At 39.5% G+C, this 21,365-nt stretch overlaps 1 protein-coding gene across 2 annotated transcripts in view; it reads left to right on the top strand.

Annotated features, from left to right (window-relative positions):
* ST8SIA1 (ST8 alpha-N-acetyl-neuraminide alpha-2,8-sialyltransferase 1) overlaps positions 1–20,363 on the top strand; it is a 144,392-nt gene extending 124,029 nt beyond the window's left edge. For both annotated transcript variants that reach the window (XM_084529112.1, XM_084529113.1), the window contains exon 5: positions 10,577–20,363. In XM_084529112.1, the coding sequence (XP_084385238.1) occupies positions 10,577–11,063 (487 nt within the window). In that variant the 3' untranslated portion in view covers positions 11,064–20,363. The remainder of the gene's footprint in view (positions 1–10,576) is intronic.
* Positions 20,364–21,365: the final 1,002 nt, after the last annotated feature.

Consider the following 21,365-nt stretch of genomic DNA (forward strand, 5'->3'; position numbering starts at 1 on the left):
TTGTAGTAATATTTTGATACATCCTTGAAGGGAATTGGTGCGAAGACCTCAGTCAAACAAAGAAATGAAACTAGAGCTGGATGTATTTTTTACTGCCTAAAACTTCCCGATAGTATAGTTTAAGTTGTCCCCAAGCAATTTACAAAATCAGGCTGAGCAGTTTCAGCTGAATGACATAGAGCTTGGTTCAGAAAACTGCCCAAGGCAGATGTATTTTAAGTGAGAGGAAAATAGTCACCCCAGTCACTGAAGTTGTGTTAGGTCCAAGTTCGGTTTCCTTTCCAGTCTCTTATCTGGTAGGAGGTAGTCCTAACCATCAGGAAAAGGGTATGCAAGGTTTTCTTGTCTGGTAGTTAAGAATATGAGAAGGTAGGACAACATCTGTATTAGTGTATTATGAAATATAAGAGACGTAACACTTACAGATATGTGACACAGGAAGAACATGGACTGCATTTACAAAGCTGCTCCTATATAATGCAGTCTGGATGCCACTGATCCTTCTCTGACATTTGAAAACAAAACACTCTCCTCCACAAATGCAGAGAGGGCTGTAAAGTAGTCAAGGACAAGAACTGCCTTTCAAAAGTATTACTCTTCTCCTAGCAAACAAAATTAATTTCCTGCTACCTTAAAGGAAAAAAAAAAAAGTTAATTTTTTAATTTATTATTTGATTTTTTACTTCTTTTGCACTGTATATCCTTTGAATTAAGTTAATGAGGAGAAGAAGATGAAGGAATTCTAGCACTTTCAAAAATATCAGAACAGTTGAAGAGATTAGCAAAAGCTCTAGCATATTTCAGCTATGTGTACTGTGCTTCTTTTTGAGACTGTTCTAGTTATTGCAATTTAAATTGAGTACAGGCTGTACTACCAGACAAGGAGAAACCTTGTCAGTTTAATCATGTTGAGAAGGAATTTAAGCAGCATTCTTGGCATTAAACACCATGCATCTTAGAAAATATATCTGGATGATTACTCAAAATAGTGGACTCTTTAACATATCCCATACTGGAAGGACAGTGCTAGGATCTGTCAAGCCTTAAGAAAAGGTAAAATAAAGTTGACATCACTAAGTGGGGAGAAAAAAAAAAAAAAAAAAAAAAAAAAGGAGATTACTGGAAACACAGAAACATCCTACCAAAAGCTGAAGTTGTTTCCAAACAAAGGAAATGGAAATTATTATAATATGGCTGATTAAATATTAAATATACATATATGTATGTGTGTGGCAGGCAGAAAAACTTTTCAAAAGTAACTGACTAGAGGAGTTAAAATCTAATGCAAAATCCTCCTTGCAGCAACAGCATGAGCCAGAAAAGCAAAAAAAAAAAACTACAAAACCCAACAACCCCATCCCCACCTGCCATAATATGTGTATGGTCAATTGATGATCAGGTAAAGAAGAACTGCTTAGAGAAGACACATCCATTGCAGAAAGGCAGTTTGCATTGCACTGTGCCTAGGTGGCCAAGAAGGCCAACAGCTTTCTGGCTTGTATCAGGAATAGTGTAGCCAGCAGAACCAGGGAGTTGATCGTCCCGCTGTGCTCTGCTTTGGTGAGACCACATCTCGAGTACTGTGTTCAGCTTTGGGCCCCTCAGTACAAGGACATTGAGGCCCTTGAACATGTCCAGAGAAGGGCTACAAAGCTGGTGAAGGGCCTGGAGCACAAGTCCTGTGAGGACCGGCTGAGGGAATGGGGGTTGTTTAGTCTGGAGAAGAGGAGGCTCAGGGGAGACCTTATTGCTCTCTACAACTACCTGAGAGGGAGCTGGGGGTTGGCCTCTTCTCACAGGTAATTAGTGATAGGACTAGAGGGAATGGCCTCAAGTTGTACCAGGGGAGGTGTAGGAGACATTTCTTCTCAGAAAGAACAGTCAGGCACTGGGGCAGGTTGCCAGGGAGGCGGTGGAGTCACTGTCCCTGGGGGTATTCAAGGAAAGGTTGGACGTGGCACATAGGGACATGGTATAGTGGGTGCTATTGGTGGTGGGGGGATGGTTGGACCAGATGATCCTGGAAGTCTTTTCTAACCTTAATAATTCTGTGATTCAATGCTTCTATGCTTCTAATTACGTGAAAGTAAACAGCAGGACTGGACTCACCCATGAGTATTGAAGGAACAGTAGTGTGTGTTTCCTCACTTAAAACTGCCTTGGTACTTGAAGATAAGTAGGTATCAAAGGAACACTGATGTTTAAAAATAGTTCAAATAGGTCTGTAAGACCGATATTTGTACCAACCCAATTGGTACAGACTGTATTTTAAGATATTATTAGTGAACATATGGATAAATATACATGCTCTTGTGGAGAGTCAGCATTGTTGACTCCAAGGGAAATTTTAGCATGTAAAACTTTTAGAGTTCTTGAATAGATCACCAAGTATGTGGATAAGGATTGTCTATAGCCAGTAGAAAAGTCTATTTAGATTTTCAAAAGGCTTTTGACAAAGGAATCAAGGCAATCATGTTGTAAGAAAGAATGTACTGGTAAAATAATTGGTTACAAGGATGAAGAGAAGAAAATATTAGGCAAGTACTTGGAATTAAGATTCACTGGGCTTACTACACAGATAAACTACACCTGTATCAGAAAATCTTCGGAGCTGAAAATGCTTGGATGTGGACAGAGTTCAAATTTACTTGTCATATTCTTAGTCTTTCCCAGGTGTTCATGTATGAGTTGCAGAGTAAAGGAGAGGTGCTTTCAAAGATCTAGGGTGCAGCAAATCAACACATTTCAAACATCTGTTGAAAGCCTTGAGAAACATCTGCCAATGTTTCTAGGCAGAATTGAACAGCACCGGAATTGTGGAGAAATATTGCTGTAAATTGACATTAAATGAAAGTGAAGTATTTTTTTTCTTCAGAAGGGACATTTTTAAAGCTCACTCACTGAAGCTGGTGCCTTCAAAGTCTAGTGGCACCTGCAGTCCTTGGACTGGCTTGAATTCTCCTGGCTCATTTCTAGAGATTTCAATGATGGCATGGACTCTTGTGCCAAGATCTGGAAGGGGTTTTGTTGTCCATTGGATTGTCAATGTGTGTTTCACTCTTTTTCCATCTTTTTTGCTTTGTGTCTGGCCTCCACTAACCTAACTGCTCCAGAGCAATTTCTCACCTCTACTGCTTGTATTCAGTTGACTGCTAGTTCTCTGCTCAGTAGCAATGCTTATTGTCCCAGGGATGCCAGAACAGGTGAAGTTGCTTAGGGGAAGCAGCTAGTAAAGGAACTATTTTTGCAGGTTTTATAGTTTTGTAAATTTATTTTACCCTGTTTAAAATATTGTAGATTCATCCCATATTCTTGTGGCCTATGAGCAACTAATTATCAGACTTTTAGTTGACAACATTCTTTAATACAGATCTTCACTCCAGCTGCAGGCAATGTGACATGACCTCAGGGACCACCAGTGATCCATATACTGTAGTTTACAAAACATTTCTTAGGTGATCATATTCGTAAAAACAAAACAAAACAAACCCCACACACAAACAAACAAAAACCCCAACTATCCTAGCTACAATTGTGTCCTAATGCCTATCAAAGCATTTACTTCTTAAAATAATTTCTCTTCAATCTGCACTTTTTGTTGCACAGGGCATTTTAAGAAGAAACATTTTAATTCAAATATTGTTGGTTTTCTATATTCAAATTTCTTTGGAAAGAGCTATAAGGGGTTGAAGAGAAGATATAGCTGAATGTCAGCTTCACTGACATACAAAAATTATTAATATGCTAAGGAGGTCATGATGTTGAAGGCTTAGTAAACAATCAAGTATACCTGCCAGAAAGTGTCTTCACTTATGAATTAGTCTTACATCACTGTAAACATAGACGTAAAAATATATGTTTTATATTTGGGTTATAAAGCATTTAAGGCCAGAATGAACAGACAGGAAAGCTTAATGTTACTAACTTTGTATTTGCTGCAATGCTATAGCAGGCAGTGATCTCTTGAGACTCAAGTCTGGACAGCACTGGGGTTAGAGACCTAAAAGTACAGGGGATACTGCACTGTTCTTTTCCTGTTTGGTTGCTCTCCATAGACAGAGTGGACTGTTTGAGAGACTGCATGTTAATAAAGAGTAAATTTTCCGAAGACTGTATTTTCAATATTTTTATGTTGTAATCCTAAGATGTCTGGAGCTATATAAAGAGGAAACAAAAGTGATCAGGCCAAATTTATTATTCTAGAACTTAAGGGAAGGATAGCAGAAATGGCGTTGCTATAGGATTCATGTTCTGTTAGAATTCTGTTTTCCTTTAAAACCTGAGAAAATGTGTGATCTGATTACGTTTCTTCTCAGTGGCTCACTCTGGCATGCAATCCAGTAAAACTGAATGCTAAAATATCAGGCTTAGTTCTATAACTTTTTTTCTGGTTGATTTCTTTGGTTCTCATTTCATTGGTTTTCTCATTCTCCAGAATTTCAGTTGTAAGTGCTGTGAAATATTCAGAAGATTTAGAAATACTAGGGAGCAATTTCATTTCTACAATGCAAGTAGTTTACAGTCATGCTGTTCTGCCTATCCTTTTATATTACTTCCACTTCTGTGTGATTATAGCAGCCGCAATCTTCAAAGAGTCAAACTAAGATGAACAGCTCATCTTTTGAAAGCTAAGATTCAAACTGTCAGGCAACAGAATGGATTGATGTTTAGCTCTACTGGTTTTGGAAAGAGTAGCTATTAAAAGCACATTCTAATTTGAGTTGGCAGAATGAGGATCACACACAGTCCCAAAATACCAGTGAACACTGATTTTAATGTTTCATTGCTTTGGTGTATAGGATAGCTCCATGTTCATTGAAAAATAGAGTCAGCTTTCCCTTGGCAGTATATATAGTATTCTCAGCATGACTGTGTAAAAGCAGTAATTGGTGGAGGTTTAGGAAAAAAATACCACAACTTTAATTAATACAGAATCCAGTCCTATGAGCTTGCATCTTCAAAGGGATTAGAGTCTACATCTGCAATGTCTAACTGGACTTGGTGTGCATCAGATTATTCTGAAGGTCATCTGGTAAGGACAGCAAGTCGTTAAAAAACAGCCTGTCTGAGAAAAATATATTCTGCAATCAATGTTGAAAGAGCGTGTCTCCTTGCTTTGGGGATTTTGGAGCTGATGGTGGGAGTGAACGTAATCCCCGACCTGGAAAAAAGCCATTGAAAAGGTCTGCAGAAGGAGAATCAAGCTAATTTGTTTGATTTTAATCTTTGGGAGCGGAGATGAGAGCATAGCACAGGTTTGTCAATGTTGGAAGCCTCTGTCCATATGAAAGAGGAGGCAACATGGAGTCTTGGCAAGCTGTGTATAAAGGCTGAAGTAACATGAGTTCTGGGAGGAAGGAGCATCTTCACTGAGAGTCTGAGTGGAAGATTTTCTGCCTTTGGGTCTGTAAAGGGCAATCAGGTGTGGGAGGGAGGAGAGCAAAGGGAAAGGAAAAGATGGGAATAGCATCACCCCAGCAGTGTGGTCAGTTCTCAGCTGGGTGACCATGCTGCTTGTGGAGGGACCCACAGTGAGAACAGGGGAGAGCTCCTTGTGCAGAGGCCATTTGAAATGAAATTAGGCAAAGTATAGGGATCTACCACCAGAATAAAAGCTCCTGTATTGATGAAGAATATTTGGCATCTCTGATTTTATTGATTTAATGATCAGTCTTTATGATTGATCTTGTTACTTCATACAATTCCTAACCACTCTCAAGTGCATTGCATGCCTGATTTTGTTGTTGTTTTATTTGAAGCTCTGAGCGTACTACCACTGAGATTGGAGCTGGTTTTGCCACTGACTTTAATGGGATTATACTGAATCTTAAGTAATGTAGCTTTCCCTAGGCTAAGTAAACAAGGGTTTGTGTAGTTGGGGAATTTGGGATAAAATGAGAAATAGGGTGAGTTAATGGTACTTAAAGTGTTTTTTTCTGTCTTCCTGTGTGGACAAGTAAAATAGTCTACCTTGCATGTAATGCATGCCAAAAGTGCCTATGCGGAGAATGGGTGCATGGAAACCAGTGTGCTGTTAATTCAGGCACAATCCATGGTTCAGTAACATTGGCTACAAGAGCCCTGAAGGGGTGAATAATCAAGAAGTGCATGATATGAATGAATGTGTAGGGCATTAAAAGGGGCACCACTATTTGAAAGCACAAAAGCACTCAGAACTGAGTGCAGTAAACTCTCGTGTCACAGCAGTATGGGTTCAGATGTGTGCTTGCAAGCTGACTCGTGACACCAGCTGTAAGCATATTCCAACAGCTGCAGCAAATTGCTTAATCATTCCTGGCTAATGCTGACATCAAATTATCTAAATAATATCTGTAAGGTTATCCTTTGACATAGGGATAAATACACAAGTCTTTATGGGCCTTATGCTCAATTCCCCTGAGTTCTATTTATCTTAATTCTAAAATAATACACTATTTCTTTGGTGTTTGAGCTGCTGCTCCCTTCATAGCTCTTTTTTTTTTTTTTTTTTTTTTTTTTTTTTTTTTTTGTAAGTCAACTTGCAATTAATCCAGAATGCTGAACTTGTGACTTTGCAGATGCCAACACAGTAAGTGACTGAGATATCATCATAGGCATGAGACAGCGGCTCTCAGGGGAGATGAAAAAGAAACTGAGATGCGAGAAAATGCTGCCGTTATTAGCTGCAAGTAGGTTAGCTCAATATCACTGCAGCAAGTTCTTTGTGGTTATGGAAGTCATGTCTTAGTACCAGAGAGCAGTCATGTCCCAAATATCTTCTAGAGGACATCAATAAGAACATTAAAAACAGACTAAGAACAAAACAAAACAAAACAGTTAATGCTCTTAAGTCTTTGATTGTACTGTCTTAAGAATGCACTGTCTCTGGCAGTTTTCTCTTGGATGCATTGTTCTCTCTGAAAAAGCTAACCACATCTGAGGGAACCTTACAGCTCGTATAAAGGAATTTGTTTTTCTTATATCTATGCAGCTGTGCCTACATGTGCCTTTTGCAAGTTGTGCTTTTTAAGTTGATCTGTCATATGGACCTGACAGCGAAAATGTGTTACTGAGGCTTTCATGTGCTTGCTGGCCATTACTGCATGTAGTGGAAGGGAAGCGCCCAGGCTGAGCAAGCTGTGATCTGCTTTCACCACTGTTCACAGTCATTGTCGCCTCTCTGGGCTGCCGTCAAGCTGCCGGGACACATTACTGCAAATTTCCGAACAGCTCTTGTCTTCTTCAGGTGCTGCTCAGGGCTCAGGAGATTCCAGCTCCAGTATTATCTAAATGCTGGCAACCTGCCATGAGTTTGTAGGAGCTTGACTGCAGAAGGTCAGAGGATGACTTTGAAAGCAGTTTCACTGCTTCTTGGTCACAGCCAAGTTGTCGTCTGGGATGCACTCTTGCACAAGGAGCTGGATCATTTGACAGGTTTATTCTGAAGACCCATGAATGCAGAGGAACTGCACAGCTGCCACTGAGAATACTGAATGTTCAAAACATGTAAGATAGAGGTAAGCAGATATGGACTGGAAGTTGAACAGAGAAGCACCAAGGCAATGAAGAGACTGGAGGACCTCTCCTATGAGAAGAGGCTGAGAGAGCTGGGACTATTCAATCTGGAGAAGAGGAGGCTCAGAGGGTTCTTATCAATGTGCATAAATACCTGAAGGGAGGATGCAGTGAAGATGGAACCAAGCTTTTCTCAGTGGTGCCCACCGCCAGGACAAGAGGCAATGGGCACAAACTGGAACACAGGAGGTTCCACCTAAACACCAGGCAGCCCTTCTGTGCTGTCTGGGTGAGGGAGCACAGGCACAGGCTGCCCAGAGAGGCTGTGGAGCCTTCCTTCCTGGAGATCTCCAAAAGCCACCTGGACGTGGTCCTGGGCAGCCTGCTTTGGGTGGCCTAGCTTGAGCAGGGGTTGGACCAGATGGCCTCCACAGGCCCTTTCCAACCTCAACCCACCTGTGATTCTATGAAACACTTAACTAGGAACCGGTGGCTCCTTACTCAAAGAAGGCCAGGCAAAAGTATTGGCACAAGGGAGGGTGTCTGTGTGCCCATCCGGATGCAAGGACTGTACCAGGATGGCAGCATTCATGCCAGGTCAAGCAGGAAGAAACCATATCATCACATTCACGCATACGCCTCAGAGCTGATCAGATGCAGAGGAAAAGCCCTCCTGGTCTCTCTGTCTTCACTGTCTGCTGAGAAGGATGTGGTATTGTGCCCCAAAAGCCACTGCTGGAATGGGATTGCCTGCAGGACTCCCTGTCTGCATTGGTTATTAAAGGAAAATATGCTTGAGCTTCAAGTACAGTATCTTAAAAACTTCTCAATGTGTAGCATTTGTTCCTAGATTTCTCAGTTTCTAAGCAGCCTGTGAAAAGTCAGAAAGCTGGACAGAGCTCCTATTTTTACAAACAGGGAACAGAAAATATCACTTGCTTCTGATACCTCCCCTCATGAGGAGTGCAAGATGGGCAGCAGCTTTTTGGCTGTTTTAGGCTATCAGACAAGCCATAATCAGCATGTTTTATGCTTCTGCATGGGCTCCTGGCCACCCGTATAATGTCCATCTGTTGAACTGGGCATGACGCCTGGCAACGGGGCAATCTAGATCACTTGCAAAAGGCACGGTTTTCCAGGAAGCAGTGTTCCTGAAGGACAGCCTGCAATTTTGCGACAAATGCCATCCCTCCTGCGTGAAGTTCCCCCCTATGCACCATTATCATAGCAGTGCCATTCACTTCTTGTTACTTCTAAGGCATATTGGGAAATTCATGTAGAATAAATGTAAATGTGTTGTGGCAATGACGGCAAATGAATATTCAGAGACAGCCCTGTCTTTCTATGACTGTATCTGAGCATTTTTAATGTATTCATCTTTGAGCTGAACAGTGCTTTTCTGTGAATAGTAAATTTGCTGAATAATGCAGCTGTAGAATAACCATATCTATTTGCCATCTGAAGTGAAAATTGTTAACCAGCTGTAAGTGGAAAAGGACATGATTAAACCCGACTTCCAGGACTGGCGGAGGGGCTGTCTCTTTTCCCCTGCACCAAGGAGAAAGGACCCCATTGCTCCAAGACAGTGGGAGTTGTGTGCTCAGGTTCCCTGTGTTGTGAAAGGAAGTTTGAACCTGCATCTCCCACCACCCAGTGGGCTCCCTGCATCATGGAGAGTGATACTCCTAAAACCTGCTACAGACCCTATTCTACCTTTTATAAACAACTAGAGAGTTATAAGGACAGGGTCTGAGTGTATAAGTGAATATTGAAAATATTAAGCTAGAGATTATTTTCCCCTTCGGTGACTGTGTGTCCTGATGAAAATGGAACAGCTTTGCTAGGATTGGCCCAACTCCTAGACCTGATGATCTGACAGGGTGTTCTGGGAACAGAGAATGGTAAAGCTGTTTGGGGGAATGCTTACTTAAAGGTCTGTGAGGGCCCATACAAGAAGGCAGAGCCAGATAATGAATTTTTGCTAGGGCACTTAGGTCTTGGCTGGCCTTCTACTTATCTTATCTCTTTCTACAGAAAAGAATGCCAAATTCAATGTTATGAAATTATTATTTTTATTATTGTTATTATTATTAATATTTATTAGTAATAACTAATATTTATTAGTATTATTTGCTTTGTATGTTCAGGTTGAATCAATTTCTTTGAAGGGGTTTTGTTAAGTTATCTGCTCCGTGCAGTAGGAGCTGGTCTATAGAGAAGAACACTTAGTAATGAAGATCCATGCAGATCTCAGAGGGTTTGCTTCAGAACATCTCTACTTTAATTCTACCTGAAGGAACTTGGGGCAAATCTGGAGACCAAATATTGCACTTTGAAAATGTCAACAAAACCTTTTTCACTTCCTATGAATATTTTGAGTTTGCTGCCAGAGCAAAGACTTCTAAGAACTTGACGTGTTCATGAGACATTTCTATGCTGTGGAAGCTGTATTTTTAGTTGGCAATTGCATTCAGCTGTAATTTTATCTGGTGCTTGTTGTGGTCATCTGGCATCCTATTCAAGCCCGTGTATCATGACCTACTGGTGCTTTGAAGAGTACGTGGATTCTGGAGAGGAAACAGGTAATCAGGGGTGAATCATAGTGAATTTCCCATACAGAGGTATTCTCCAGTGTAGCCCACACCTCAGAACAGCAAATGCTCTGGTTACTTAACAAGTTTGTGCTTTAGGTATTGTATTTTATCTGTCACTCTGGTGACAATTCTGTCAGTTACTTCCAATGGTGCTTATTCAGGGTACTTTAATATTTTACTGAAGGTGGCTTATTTAATGTCAAACATCAGTGAAGGCCTTGGTGTGTGTGCACAGCCTACAGTTTCCTGCCAGATGTCTTGTGCATCTTGGCATGTCCAGAAGTATATGGCAAGGAAAGATTATATTCTTGATAAAATACTGGTTTTGGACTAAACAAATTACTGAATTTTGTCAGGACTTTCCCTGGGTTCAGGAAAGATGTGCAATGAGCTAAAAATCTGTGTATGAAGAGCAGCTCATAGCTGGATTTTGAAACAAGCAGAAAATGTTTTGTGTTATCAACATGCTTTTCTCTCTTGTTTTACAGGTTCCAGAATCTGCTTTGGTCTCGAAAAGCATTTGTGGACAGCGTGAAGGTGTATAATCACAGCTACATCTACATGCCAGCCTTCTCGATGAAGACAGGGACAGGACCCTCCCTACGTGTCTACTACACCCTGGAGGACTTCGGTGCCAAGCAGGCAGTGCTTTTTGCCAACCCCAATTTCCTGCGTGACATTGGCAAGTTCTGGAAGAGCAAAGGTATCCATGCCAAACGTCTTTCCACAGGACTTTTCCTAGTCAGTGCTGCCCTTGGTCTGTGTGAAGAAGTAACAATTTATGGCTTCTGGCCATTCTCAGTGGACCTGCACGGGAAGTTTATTAGCCATCATTACTATGACAATGTCTTGCCTGATTCTGGATTTCATGCCATGCCGGAGGAATTTCTACAGCTCTGGTTCCTTCATAAAAGTGGTGTACTGAGAATGCAGCTAGAACAATGTGAGGACCCTTTAGTCACGTCTTCTGCCTAAGGATTGTAGCAGTCAGTTTGGAAGATCCAATAGTTTTTAATTTCCATGCTCTCCAACAGAGAGTTCTGTTTTTCTGTTGATTCTTTTTAAAGGGAAAATAATCACGGATCTGCATGGACCGTACAAATGCTACTTGAAGGCCAAATGGAGTACGTCCTTAATGTATAGTGTTTTATGGAACTGGGGTGGGGGGAAACAAATCTCTCCATCAAGTCCATTCAGCAGTATTGTGAAAATAATGTCATGAGCGACACAGCTGAACTTTCTGGGTGATATTTTTAAATGACCAGTGCAAAAAGGGCATTAAGGCTCAGAGAGAAACAGGGCCACCCACAAGCTTTTGCTGACAGTGCCAAATATGACTGTCTGTACAAAAATCCATTTCATTCCAGATTGGCTCCTCATACAACCTCCCTTTTTTCTCTTTATTTTCCTCTGTGTGTGTGGAGTGGGGTGGGGGGCAGGGGTGGCTATAGAGGAAAGTGTGTGTGTTGTCAAAATTCTTTGTTTCTTTCTTTTTCCATTTTTCTGTTTTCCAATGGAAGAAAGGGGAAAGGTGTGAAAGCCAGAGGAGCTGAGTACCATCAACTGCTCCAAAAACTTGGGAGAGTGAAGGGTGTCAAGAATCTGGTAGAAGAATGTCCTGGGAATGCCCTGCTACTGAGAATGGATGTATCTCCCTGTTGTAGGCTTTATCAGGATAGTTTAGGTCATTGCACTTTCAACTATGCTAATGCTATGCTATGGGCAAGAGCTGGCTAAGGGAAATTGGTTTGAAAATAAAACTTGTGTTACAAAAGCAGAAGTGAAGTGCAACAAGATTTCAGTTGACCTGCTGCAAGATTTCCACAGTGACTTTTGTAGCAGGGATTGTTCCTGGCCTGTTTTGCTGTCCAGCCTTTGGGATTAATTCTGTGTTCATTTGGACTCCAGATGTTCACTGACTATCAAGGGGATTTGAGGTCTTTAGTGGAATGCAGAATGAGGTTCTCCATGTGCTTGAAGCAGAAAAACTGCAGAAATGAATGTGTCATTTAAAATGAGCTGAAACTTTGAAAATCCTTTCTCTTTGTGCAACTAGCTCTTCTGTTTGGATTGTAACATTAGCCTTAAAGACTTGTACTTTTCTTGCAAGATTGTCTCTTGTTAAAGAGAGTCTGAAAAATAAAACAGCCTTTGGGAGCACTAAAAAAATACATAGCCAGCAAGAAACAAACAAACAAACAAACAAAAAACAAAAACAAACAAACAAAAAAAAAAGCAAGGAAAAGGCAGGCACTTACGTAATGCTGCCTTTCTCCTTGCAATCAGTGAGTTACATAAGTGTGCACATTCCACTCCGGCTGCTCCGGTCAGTGCAGTGCCTAAAGGACTGTTTTATTTTTGGGTATTACTTGGACAGCAGATGATCCTATTGCCATATAAATGAGAAATCTTTTGGCTTGTTTGCTTTGGTTTAGCACTGTAGGACAAGAAGAGAAAACCAGCTCAGTCCACAGTGCGATTTCAGCTGCAAGATGTTATCACCATTAACTTTAAAATCCAAACTAATGTTCTCTTTCTTGTACTTCTATCATTAGTAGCTGAAATTCTAGTCAAAGTGTTGAAACAACAAAACTGTCATCAGGTTTCCACAACAATTTCCTCTGCTACCTGTTTTAGCTCCAAAATGCTAGTGTTCTGGGGGATGTGTCCTATCATATGTTAGCAACCTCTCTCTTTGTAGACTACCAGCTGCAAGTTATATAGATATAATTAAAAAACAAAACAAAAAAAAGAAAAAAAAAAAAGAAAAAAACTTGGCTCTTCTTTAAATATGAATAATTTGACTATTTATGTAGGACACTGAAACAAACAAAAAAATTACTGTTTTGCTTTTTAAATGTGTTTCAGAATAAAATCTTTCTAAATGTGAATATTCCAAGCATAAAATGGGCATTGTTCCTCAGGATTACAGTGCAGTTCTAAACTGTGAAGTGGAGATTTGGATTAAATGCTGCTTTAGAGATTGTTCTGATAAAATCTGAATGTGCTTCTATAACCCATTTTATTACAGTCCACTTTTGCTTATGCTTGTTTAAAAGTACAATTAACAGACCAATAGCACATCATTTTATAATTCATTCACTTGGGTTATGTTTGTCTTGTCTATAATGTGGATACTCAGCAAGGAAGGATTTGAAAGCAAAATATTTTCTTTACTGGCAAATTTTTACTGAGCTGCCTTTCTTGAAGAACAGGTGCCTATATGGTTTTTATTAGATGTATCAAGCTTTGCACTTCCTGGTGCTTTAAAGATGTTATCTGTGAAAACAACTGTCAAAACGTGGTGTTTTAAGATGGCACTTAAGAAGGATGACAATGTTCCCTTGGGTTTGCAGGGGAATGAGGAGAGTAGTGAGAACTGCCTCTCTGCTGGTCACCATTTGGCATTTGTACCAGTGCTTGGGAATTCAGTTTTGAACCCCTCTGATGGTTATCCAGCACTTTGGAAATCTTTTTTCACTTTGGAAATCTTTTTTCCCTTGTTCTGGGAAAATAATCTGAGTAGTAGAAGAAGAGAAAGTGAGGGTTTTCACAGGAATGACTTCATACTCAGTGCAGTATTTCATAACATGTCTTGTTTATGTGCAACCAGTGCCTTGGGTATCTGGGGCTGTTTCATTCCCTGTCTCTGTAAGACTGAAGCAGACTGAACCTGTAGCCTGTGGTCTTTGTGAGTCTCTTTTGATGTCTGCAATACTGAGGTCTGCAAGATGATAGGTTTAAAAAAATCATGGGGACAGAAGAGACCCAAACGGTGTGTGATAAGTGAGGCTGGTGTTGAAGAAATCAATAATTCTCTCTGTATTTGCATTTACCTATAGTGAATATAACTGCATCTTCAAATGACAACCTTATTTATCAGGGAAGTAAAGGCTTCAAGGATCAATATTTTTCTGTAAATTTCAGAAGACTGTCAACTTAGGAAAGAAGAGAATCAAAAATAAGTGTCCCTTTTGAGAGCAAGTCTACAGTGTGAACTCAAAAAATACCTGCTTGGTTGATTTGTCAATCCATGCAGACACTGGCCAGCAAGTAGACTTTTAACCTACAAGTAAAAATGGGATACAGGAGGGTACTGTAAGTATTTTGTGGCAAGAGCAGTCACAGAGAAAATGAAAAAGCATCTGGGAATGTGAAAGTGGCAGCTGCCTGACAAAAATCTCGGAGTTAATGCACTGCACCCTTTCTGTTGCTTAGGGTGAGACTTACCTGGTTTAGATCTAGGGGAAGTGGGTCATGTGTATAGGATATGAAATGTAGAATTACATGTAAGGGATAGAAAAAGTATCCCATTTTGGGAGGAAGGCTACACCACAGAATAAGACTACTGTTCAAGCACAGGTGCAGTCATACCCAGGAGGCTAATATAGGCATTAACCAAGAGAAATCAGCATCTCACAATTATAGCAAACTTTGGACAGAGTAATTACATAATTCTGGAATTTTCCTATTGGTTGATTTCAGCCCACTGATAATAGTGCCCTTAAGTCTTGTGTTGCTATATTTTCATAGAATCATAGAATGGCTTGGGTAGGAAGGGACCTTAAAGATCATCTAACTCCATTGCCCCTGCCATAGACAGGGAGGGATTCCACCCACTAGATCAGGTTGGCCAAGGCCCCATCCAGCCTTGCCTTCAAGTGAATTTTCCTTTAAGTGAATTGAAATCTTAATTTTATTGGTGAAATTCCCCGCTCTATCGCCTTTATTTCTACTGCTAGCTGCTGAGTTTCTCTGGAAACTTGTGCAGCTAGAGCTGCACAAGTCTGTGCCAGGTTAAAAGCTACTGCAGTTCATCTTCGATAAAAACTAGTTTGGGCTTGCCAAACAATTTGCTAAGGTTCTTAGTTATTAATTTTATCATAGAGGTGCCAAGATACAGAAATGTTGGAATCATTGCTCTGCATAGGAAATACTGCCAATTATTTGTAAGATTAGTGAATTAAAACCCTTTACAAGAACTGTGCATGGGGGATATTTGGCACTGAAATCACTCTAGGCACAATCTTTTTGGGTACTTGTGTGTTTTTGAGTAAAATAAGGCCAATGTACAAACTTGTTCTAAAGCTATGTAAAACTCCTCCTTTCTGTTTATTATGAATATTTTGAAGCTCACTCTAAAACAGATAATCCAGCAGACTAAAATCATAAAAAATGATTATATGTGCTCATGAGAATAAAAATTTTTATAAATTTCACACAGACCTTTCTAAAATTTAAAAAACTCTTCTTTGTGAATGCTGTATTTCTGTATTTTTGCTGATATGAAAATTATCAAGTTTGGGGTGAAACAATTACAGAAGCCAAAGGTCCAAGCCTTTGTTACAGCTTAACTTCTCTAGAATATAGCTTTTTTTTTTTTTTTTTTTTTTTTTTGACTCAAACACTTTCACTGTTTGTTTCACTTGTGACATCGGAGTGGTGTCATAGAATCATAAAATCATTCAGGCTGGAAAAGACCTCTTAAGATACCTAGCCCAACCTTTAACCAAGTACTAAAGCCCACCACTAAACCACTCTACTAAGTTCTATATCTACACGTTTCTTGAAGACCTCCAGGGATGGTAACCACTTCCCTGGGCAGCCTGTTGCAGTGCCATACAACCCTTTGAGAAAGAGAAATTTCTCTTAATATCTGACCTAAACCTCCCCTAGTGCAACTTGAGGCCATTTCCCGTCATCTGTTGTAATATTCACTGCTGAGTTTGCATCTTTGTGGAAACTGAAGCTAAGCAAAGAATATGCTATTTTAAACTGAATTTCTGTACTGTGGTAGTTGCATAAAATCCTCCATACATATTCATGGAACTGGCTTAATATCTGGCTCACTCTATCCCCTAATTAACAATGAGAATAGGCATGAGGAAACTTTTGATCTAGAAAAGAGGACAGTGAAGGAGGTGAATGCTATCTCATCATCTGCTGCCTGCTTTGGATTTCTTCTTTAGCCTGATAGATTAGTAAGTATTGGAACAAGTCCAGGTTATACAAAGGATAAGCAGTTCCTGAAGAGCTGGATGAGGATGGAAAAAATGAAGATCACATCATTGGTGTAACAAATTGGACTGTAGCAATTTTTGATAAAGATCCCCAGTTCTAAGCAACTTTAGAACATTTTGTTTTGTTAATGACTTTGAAAAATGGACTGCCTATGACCTACCTAAGGTTTTCTGCAGGAAGGCAGCAAAGCAAAATGCGATTGCAGCTATTGCTATGAGATAGGGAAAATTATTAAACAGAAAAGGAAATACAATGGAAGTATGATGGCAAAGAATCCATCTCTCCTTCCATTCCCCTAGAAACAAAAGTATAATGGACTATTATCCTGAGTCACCATTTCCTTCTTGAAAGGATATGGTGAGATTTCTGTTAGATTATGTTTCTTACTAAAAAAAAAACATCAAACCTTGTTCTGAAATGCCTGGTCCCCTGCTCTGTGGCTATTTAGGGGATGTTCAGGTGGCTGTGGCTGCACTGGTGTGCTGTGACCTCTGTAATGGGATCTGCATCGAATATCATGTGTTCCCTTCAGACCTCCATCTGGGATCATCTTGGCTTGTATTTATGCCCCAGGTCATCCTAAAGGACCTCTTTGCCATCTCCTTTCTACTGGCCATCCTCACTGGGCTTAGAAGTGTGATTAAAAAAATCAGCCATGAAGTTAGCTAATATACTTCATCATTTTGAACCATGTGTTCTTCAAAAGCGATTGGTATATCCAATAAGAGTTAGCTGCAAGTTGAAAATATGACTTCTATTAGGTAATGATAATTCTATCACTGGAGAACAAACAGAGGATTGAAGAAGGCTGTGTTTTTCTTACCAATTGTAGAATAACTTCTGCTCCTTGAATTCCCAGAATTTGTCATTTGGAATTTATTGTATGTTTGACTGTTTAGTAGTTTTCAAACAGAACAATTAGACCTAGTGGCCTGTTTGTTAAATATCAGCAAACTAATTTTTCTAAAGGAAATATAAATACCCAATAGGAGGCATAACCTATTCTCCCTAGCTGATATTTCCTTGGCAGCAATGAGAAGTTAAACAGTTACTTATTCCTCCCTGATTATTCATTTCCTTCATTTTTTATTACAGCAGGTTGAGCCCTAGTGTATTCAGCCTCTTTAGCTTAATGTATAGACTTAAAAATGAATCTCACTCTGTCTTTTCAGCTGTGAAAAGAGGTTCCAAAAAAAAAAAAAAAAAGTGTTCTTAATTGAAAACGGTTATGTGGGTTCTCTGCAGTCAGGAGAGAGATGGGCACCTCCAGGTGGTGATTCGTGCTTTTTCTGAACATGGGCTGTATTTATTGAGTCTCCATAGGATTGTGAAAACGCCCCAGCTGTGTTTGTAAGGCTAAGTGGTGAAAGGCAAGACATAAGGATTTTTTTTTTTTTTTTGCCAGTGCCACACAGTTTGCTTATAAGCATATATTGCTGTGGCTTTGTTGGGCATCTGAGACCCGTTCCCCACAGCCTGCATGGATGAGACCAGCCTGGTCTGAGGAGTTCAGCTGAGTGTTGAGTTCAGCACTGGCAGTGTTCAGCAAGTAGTCCTCGCCTGTGTGAGTCAGCAGGCATGGTCAGGACAGCATGGACTGCTGCTTGCAGCTGGTGCTGGGCAGTTACTGGAGCGACTCCATTTGGTTCTGCTGTGGGTGCGATTCAGCAAGTGCTATTGCAGAGCAGGTCCTAGAGGACTGCAAGGTTAGCATTCTCCTTCTTCACAGCCAGAAGTGCTGGGCTTGCTGGAAAGGATCCATCTGGAAACCAGCCTGCTTCTCACCCCGAAACACTTTTGATCCCTTGCAAATCTCAAAAGTTCTTTAACATAATCCCCAGGTACACCCTGCTGCTGTTGAGTCCGTCAGCATTTTGTTGAGATGAACATTTATCCTATTTTGGTTCCTCTAAGGAAAATTAAACAGTAGCACACAAACCACCTAGAATTTGCTGTGTTGTTTGGTGTCTTCACCTTTCAAGTTTCTTTCAGACTAGATAAAACTATTGTGAGTGAATCCAAAGCAGCTTAAGAAAGCATCACCACAAATAATTGTTTTCTGGGTTTATGAATAAGCCTCTGTTCAATAAAACATGAAAGTACCTTTTGAATAGTTCATGGTGATTTCTAATTGTACATTCAATTAATTGTTTTGCTCAGATGGGGCCCATAGCAAAGATGAGTTGCCTCATTTTCTGCTTATTGGAAGGGGCAATTATGAAGGCATAATGTATTTTAGACTAAATTCTTAACAGGAAGCTAGGAAATCTACATATTCCATGAGAAGCTTTGTTTTTGTTTGATTACCTTTGTAGTAAAGGAAACATTTTCACTAAAAGCAGATGCACAGAGGAACGGAGATTTTGATTGTAAAAACGTTATCTGGAGGACTGAGACCCAGGTTTGAGGCTTGGAGATCTCAAGACCAGGATCTCACCATGCTGCAAGAGTGCTATAAGCCCATTTCTTTTTCTTCTCTGCATACGTATATATTTATATATATATTTGTAGAAAATGCTTGAATGCTTTATTTATCCCTACATTGAAAATAAATGCTCCTTTTTTTTTTTCTTTTTTTTTTTTTCAAGAGTGCAGGTTTTCCTTTTAAATATTCATAGCATTTAGTATGCTCAGCAAATCTTACAGAAGATGTCTACTTTATAGGAGAAAGCTGTTTTGGAGTAGTCTGGCAGGGCTCCTGCAAACATGCATGTTGAGTGCTGCCTCTTGAGTTGCAGAGTTTCAGCAGGCGGTATGGAGTGTGTGGCACTGGCAGGAAAGAAAAGATGTTAGTTGCAGCTCTGCCTGCTCAGCATCTCCTCTATCCTGAGTGGCTTTTGTCGGTTATGTGAGGGCTTCTCAAGTATGGACTTCAATCCTGAAGATCACATGTTGATCAGCTTTAAAGGACTGGGCTTTGAATGTGCTGGAAACTGAAATGAACATTGAAGTGACTTAAAATGAGTCTTCTGTGGTCATACTGTTGCACTATCAGTATATTAAAGCCGTTTTATCTGAGTATGAGACTTATATATGTGAAGGGGACAATGAAAGGTGAACATCTGATGATGCATAGGGCAAGGACTTCCAAAAAACACTGTGTTTTTATTTATATGAATAATGAAATCTCCATTGAGCCAATATTGAATTAGGTCAGCATTCAGTGCTCTTGAAATTACTAACCCATAAGCAAGTTCTTCCCTGTGCAAGCAGAAATAGGAGACTTTTGCTTTGTTCATGCTCTTCACCTTGCATTAAAAACAGACTGAAACATCAATCAAAACTCTTATTTATCCTTTTTAGAGGTGTTTGTAAACTATCCAAATAATATATAGGCACACAGTTATACAAATATAAAACAAATAGATAATAGACTGAAGTTTATAACTCAAACACTACTGAGTATATTTAAGAATTACTTTTAAATAATTTATTGAAAAAAAAAAAAATCACCCATTTGTATATGAAAAAGCCTCCCCCCCCCCCCAGCCCTTAAATTTTTTTTTTTTTGCTATAACACATTAGTAACTGACCAAGTGGTTTTCAAGCTATTCAGCACTTCCAGCTTTGCTACTCGAGTCAAGAAAAAAAAAGAGAAAACAACTCAGGAGAGTGGTTCAGGTCTTCTGAAGTCTGTTACTGTTTATGTGCTGCCATTTAGTAGTGGTGTCTAAAGAACTAGATGAAGATCAGAACCGAGATAAAAAAGAAAGAAAGCAGTCTCTGTGGTGAAGAGGAGATACAAGCTTATATGTCAATATCTTTGATGAATTGAGACCCAATCTTATTAACAGATATTATGACTTTATTCACTCGCTTTTCATTTTCTCAGTTCTTGTGGTACTGGGGAGGAAACCTGCTAAGTCCACAAGTTGTTTCAGATTTCCTCTGCTCTGTTTATTGACTGCAGTGAACTTTCCTCTAGGCACTAAATCTAAAAACACAACACAGAAACAGAACATTTTAGGTTTATTAATGTTGAGTGTGACTAAGCTTGTATGCAGTATTTCATGTCTTTCTAGTATTAATTACTGTATTAACTAGAAAGTAAACCAGAGTCTTTCTTATTTCTGGTGGCACTTCTCTGAGTGGTTGATATCTTTCTTCCTGCTGTGGCTGCTCTCTCAGGTGAATGGTGATTACATTTAGCTCACTAAGAGATGTTCTAAGAGTTAGTTAACTTACATTCTGAAAGTAATGTGAAAAAAAAAAAAAAAAAAAAAAAAAAAAAAAAAAACACAAAACAAAACAAAACACCAAAAACATATTTTATAAAATAGTAAGATTTATCTTTTTTGAACGCTAAAGCAAGCAAGCAAACAGTGATTTTTCTTTGACTGAATTTATGCTTCCAGGTTAAAATCCACCCTCATGGTTAGTAGGTGCAAGAACGACATTACCTTCAGATAATGCATAGCTTGTAAGAAAGTGAAAAACTCATGAATTTTAATGAGAAAAACAGGTTTTCTTCTCTCTGCCCAGACCCTAATTTATAAGCCAAATTCTCCACTCTCTTCTACCACTCCAACTCCAATCAAATCAATAGAATTGCATAGATTTTAATCATCTGTCTGTTCTCAAACCTGAGGGAATTCATCCTATGAAAATTTTAAATAAAGCTGTTTTAAAGTGGTGCCAGGTTATGCTGCTTAGTTAAAGGTACCTATTCTGTAAGCTACTGTTTTTTGCTTTTTTTTCCTCCCCCCTACAAATGCAGACCATGAGTGTTTTCTACTATTCCTTGATTGTTGTTGTAAGGCAAATATCTTACTGCATTTCAAACATCTGCTGCACTAAGGTATCACAGTCTGAAATCAAATTATAACCTTAGTCATGTCCTATATGAGAAACCATTTCTGTAAGTTGCATAGAAGTGATGCGTGTGTTGCTCAGTCTGCCAAGTATGTTGTGTGAGCTGGATGAAAATGAAAAAAGGGTTTTGCTTCAATGTGAAACCTCACCATTGAGTGACTGTATCTGAGAATTAGATATCCTCTGGTAATTTATAGTCTGTGGTGGATCTGAAGGCTACTGATATTTCCACTCATTGTCAAATAATTTTTTTAGACTTTGATGATGCAATGATATGATCTTTTTCCTTCTGCTATTCCAATACAGTTTTTATTTTCTGATAAGTTTTGCAGGGAAGAAGTTGTCTTTCTTATTTATTTATTTCAGTCTGCCTGTAAGTGTCCAGGTTTCAGCTTAAATTGCCTGCAGTCAGATCTTGAATTTTTGCATTAATCTTTGTGCACC

The sequence above is a fragment of the Aythya ferina genome (genome assembly GCF_964211825.1).
Source record: "Aythya ferina genome assembly, chromosome: 1".
Lineage (NCBI taxonomy): Eukaryota > Metazoa > Chordata > Aves > Anseriformes > Anatidae > Aythya > Aythya ferina.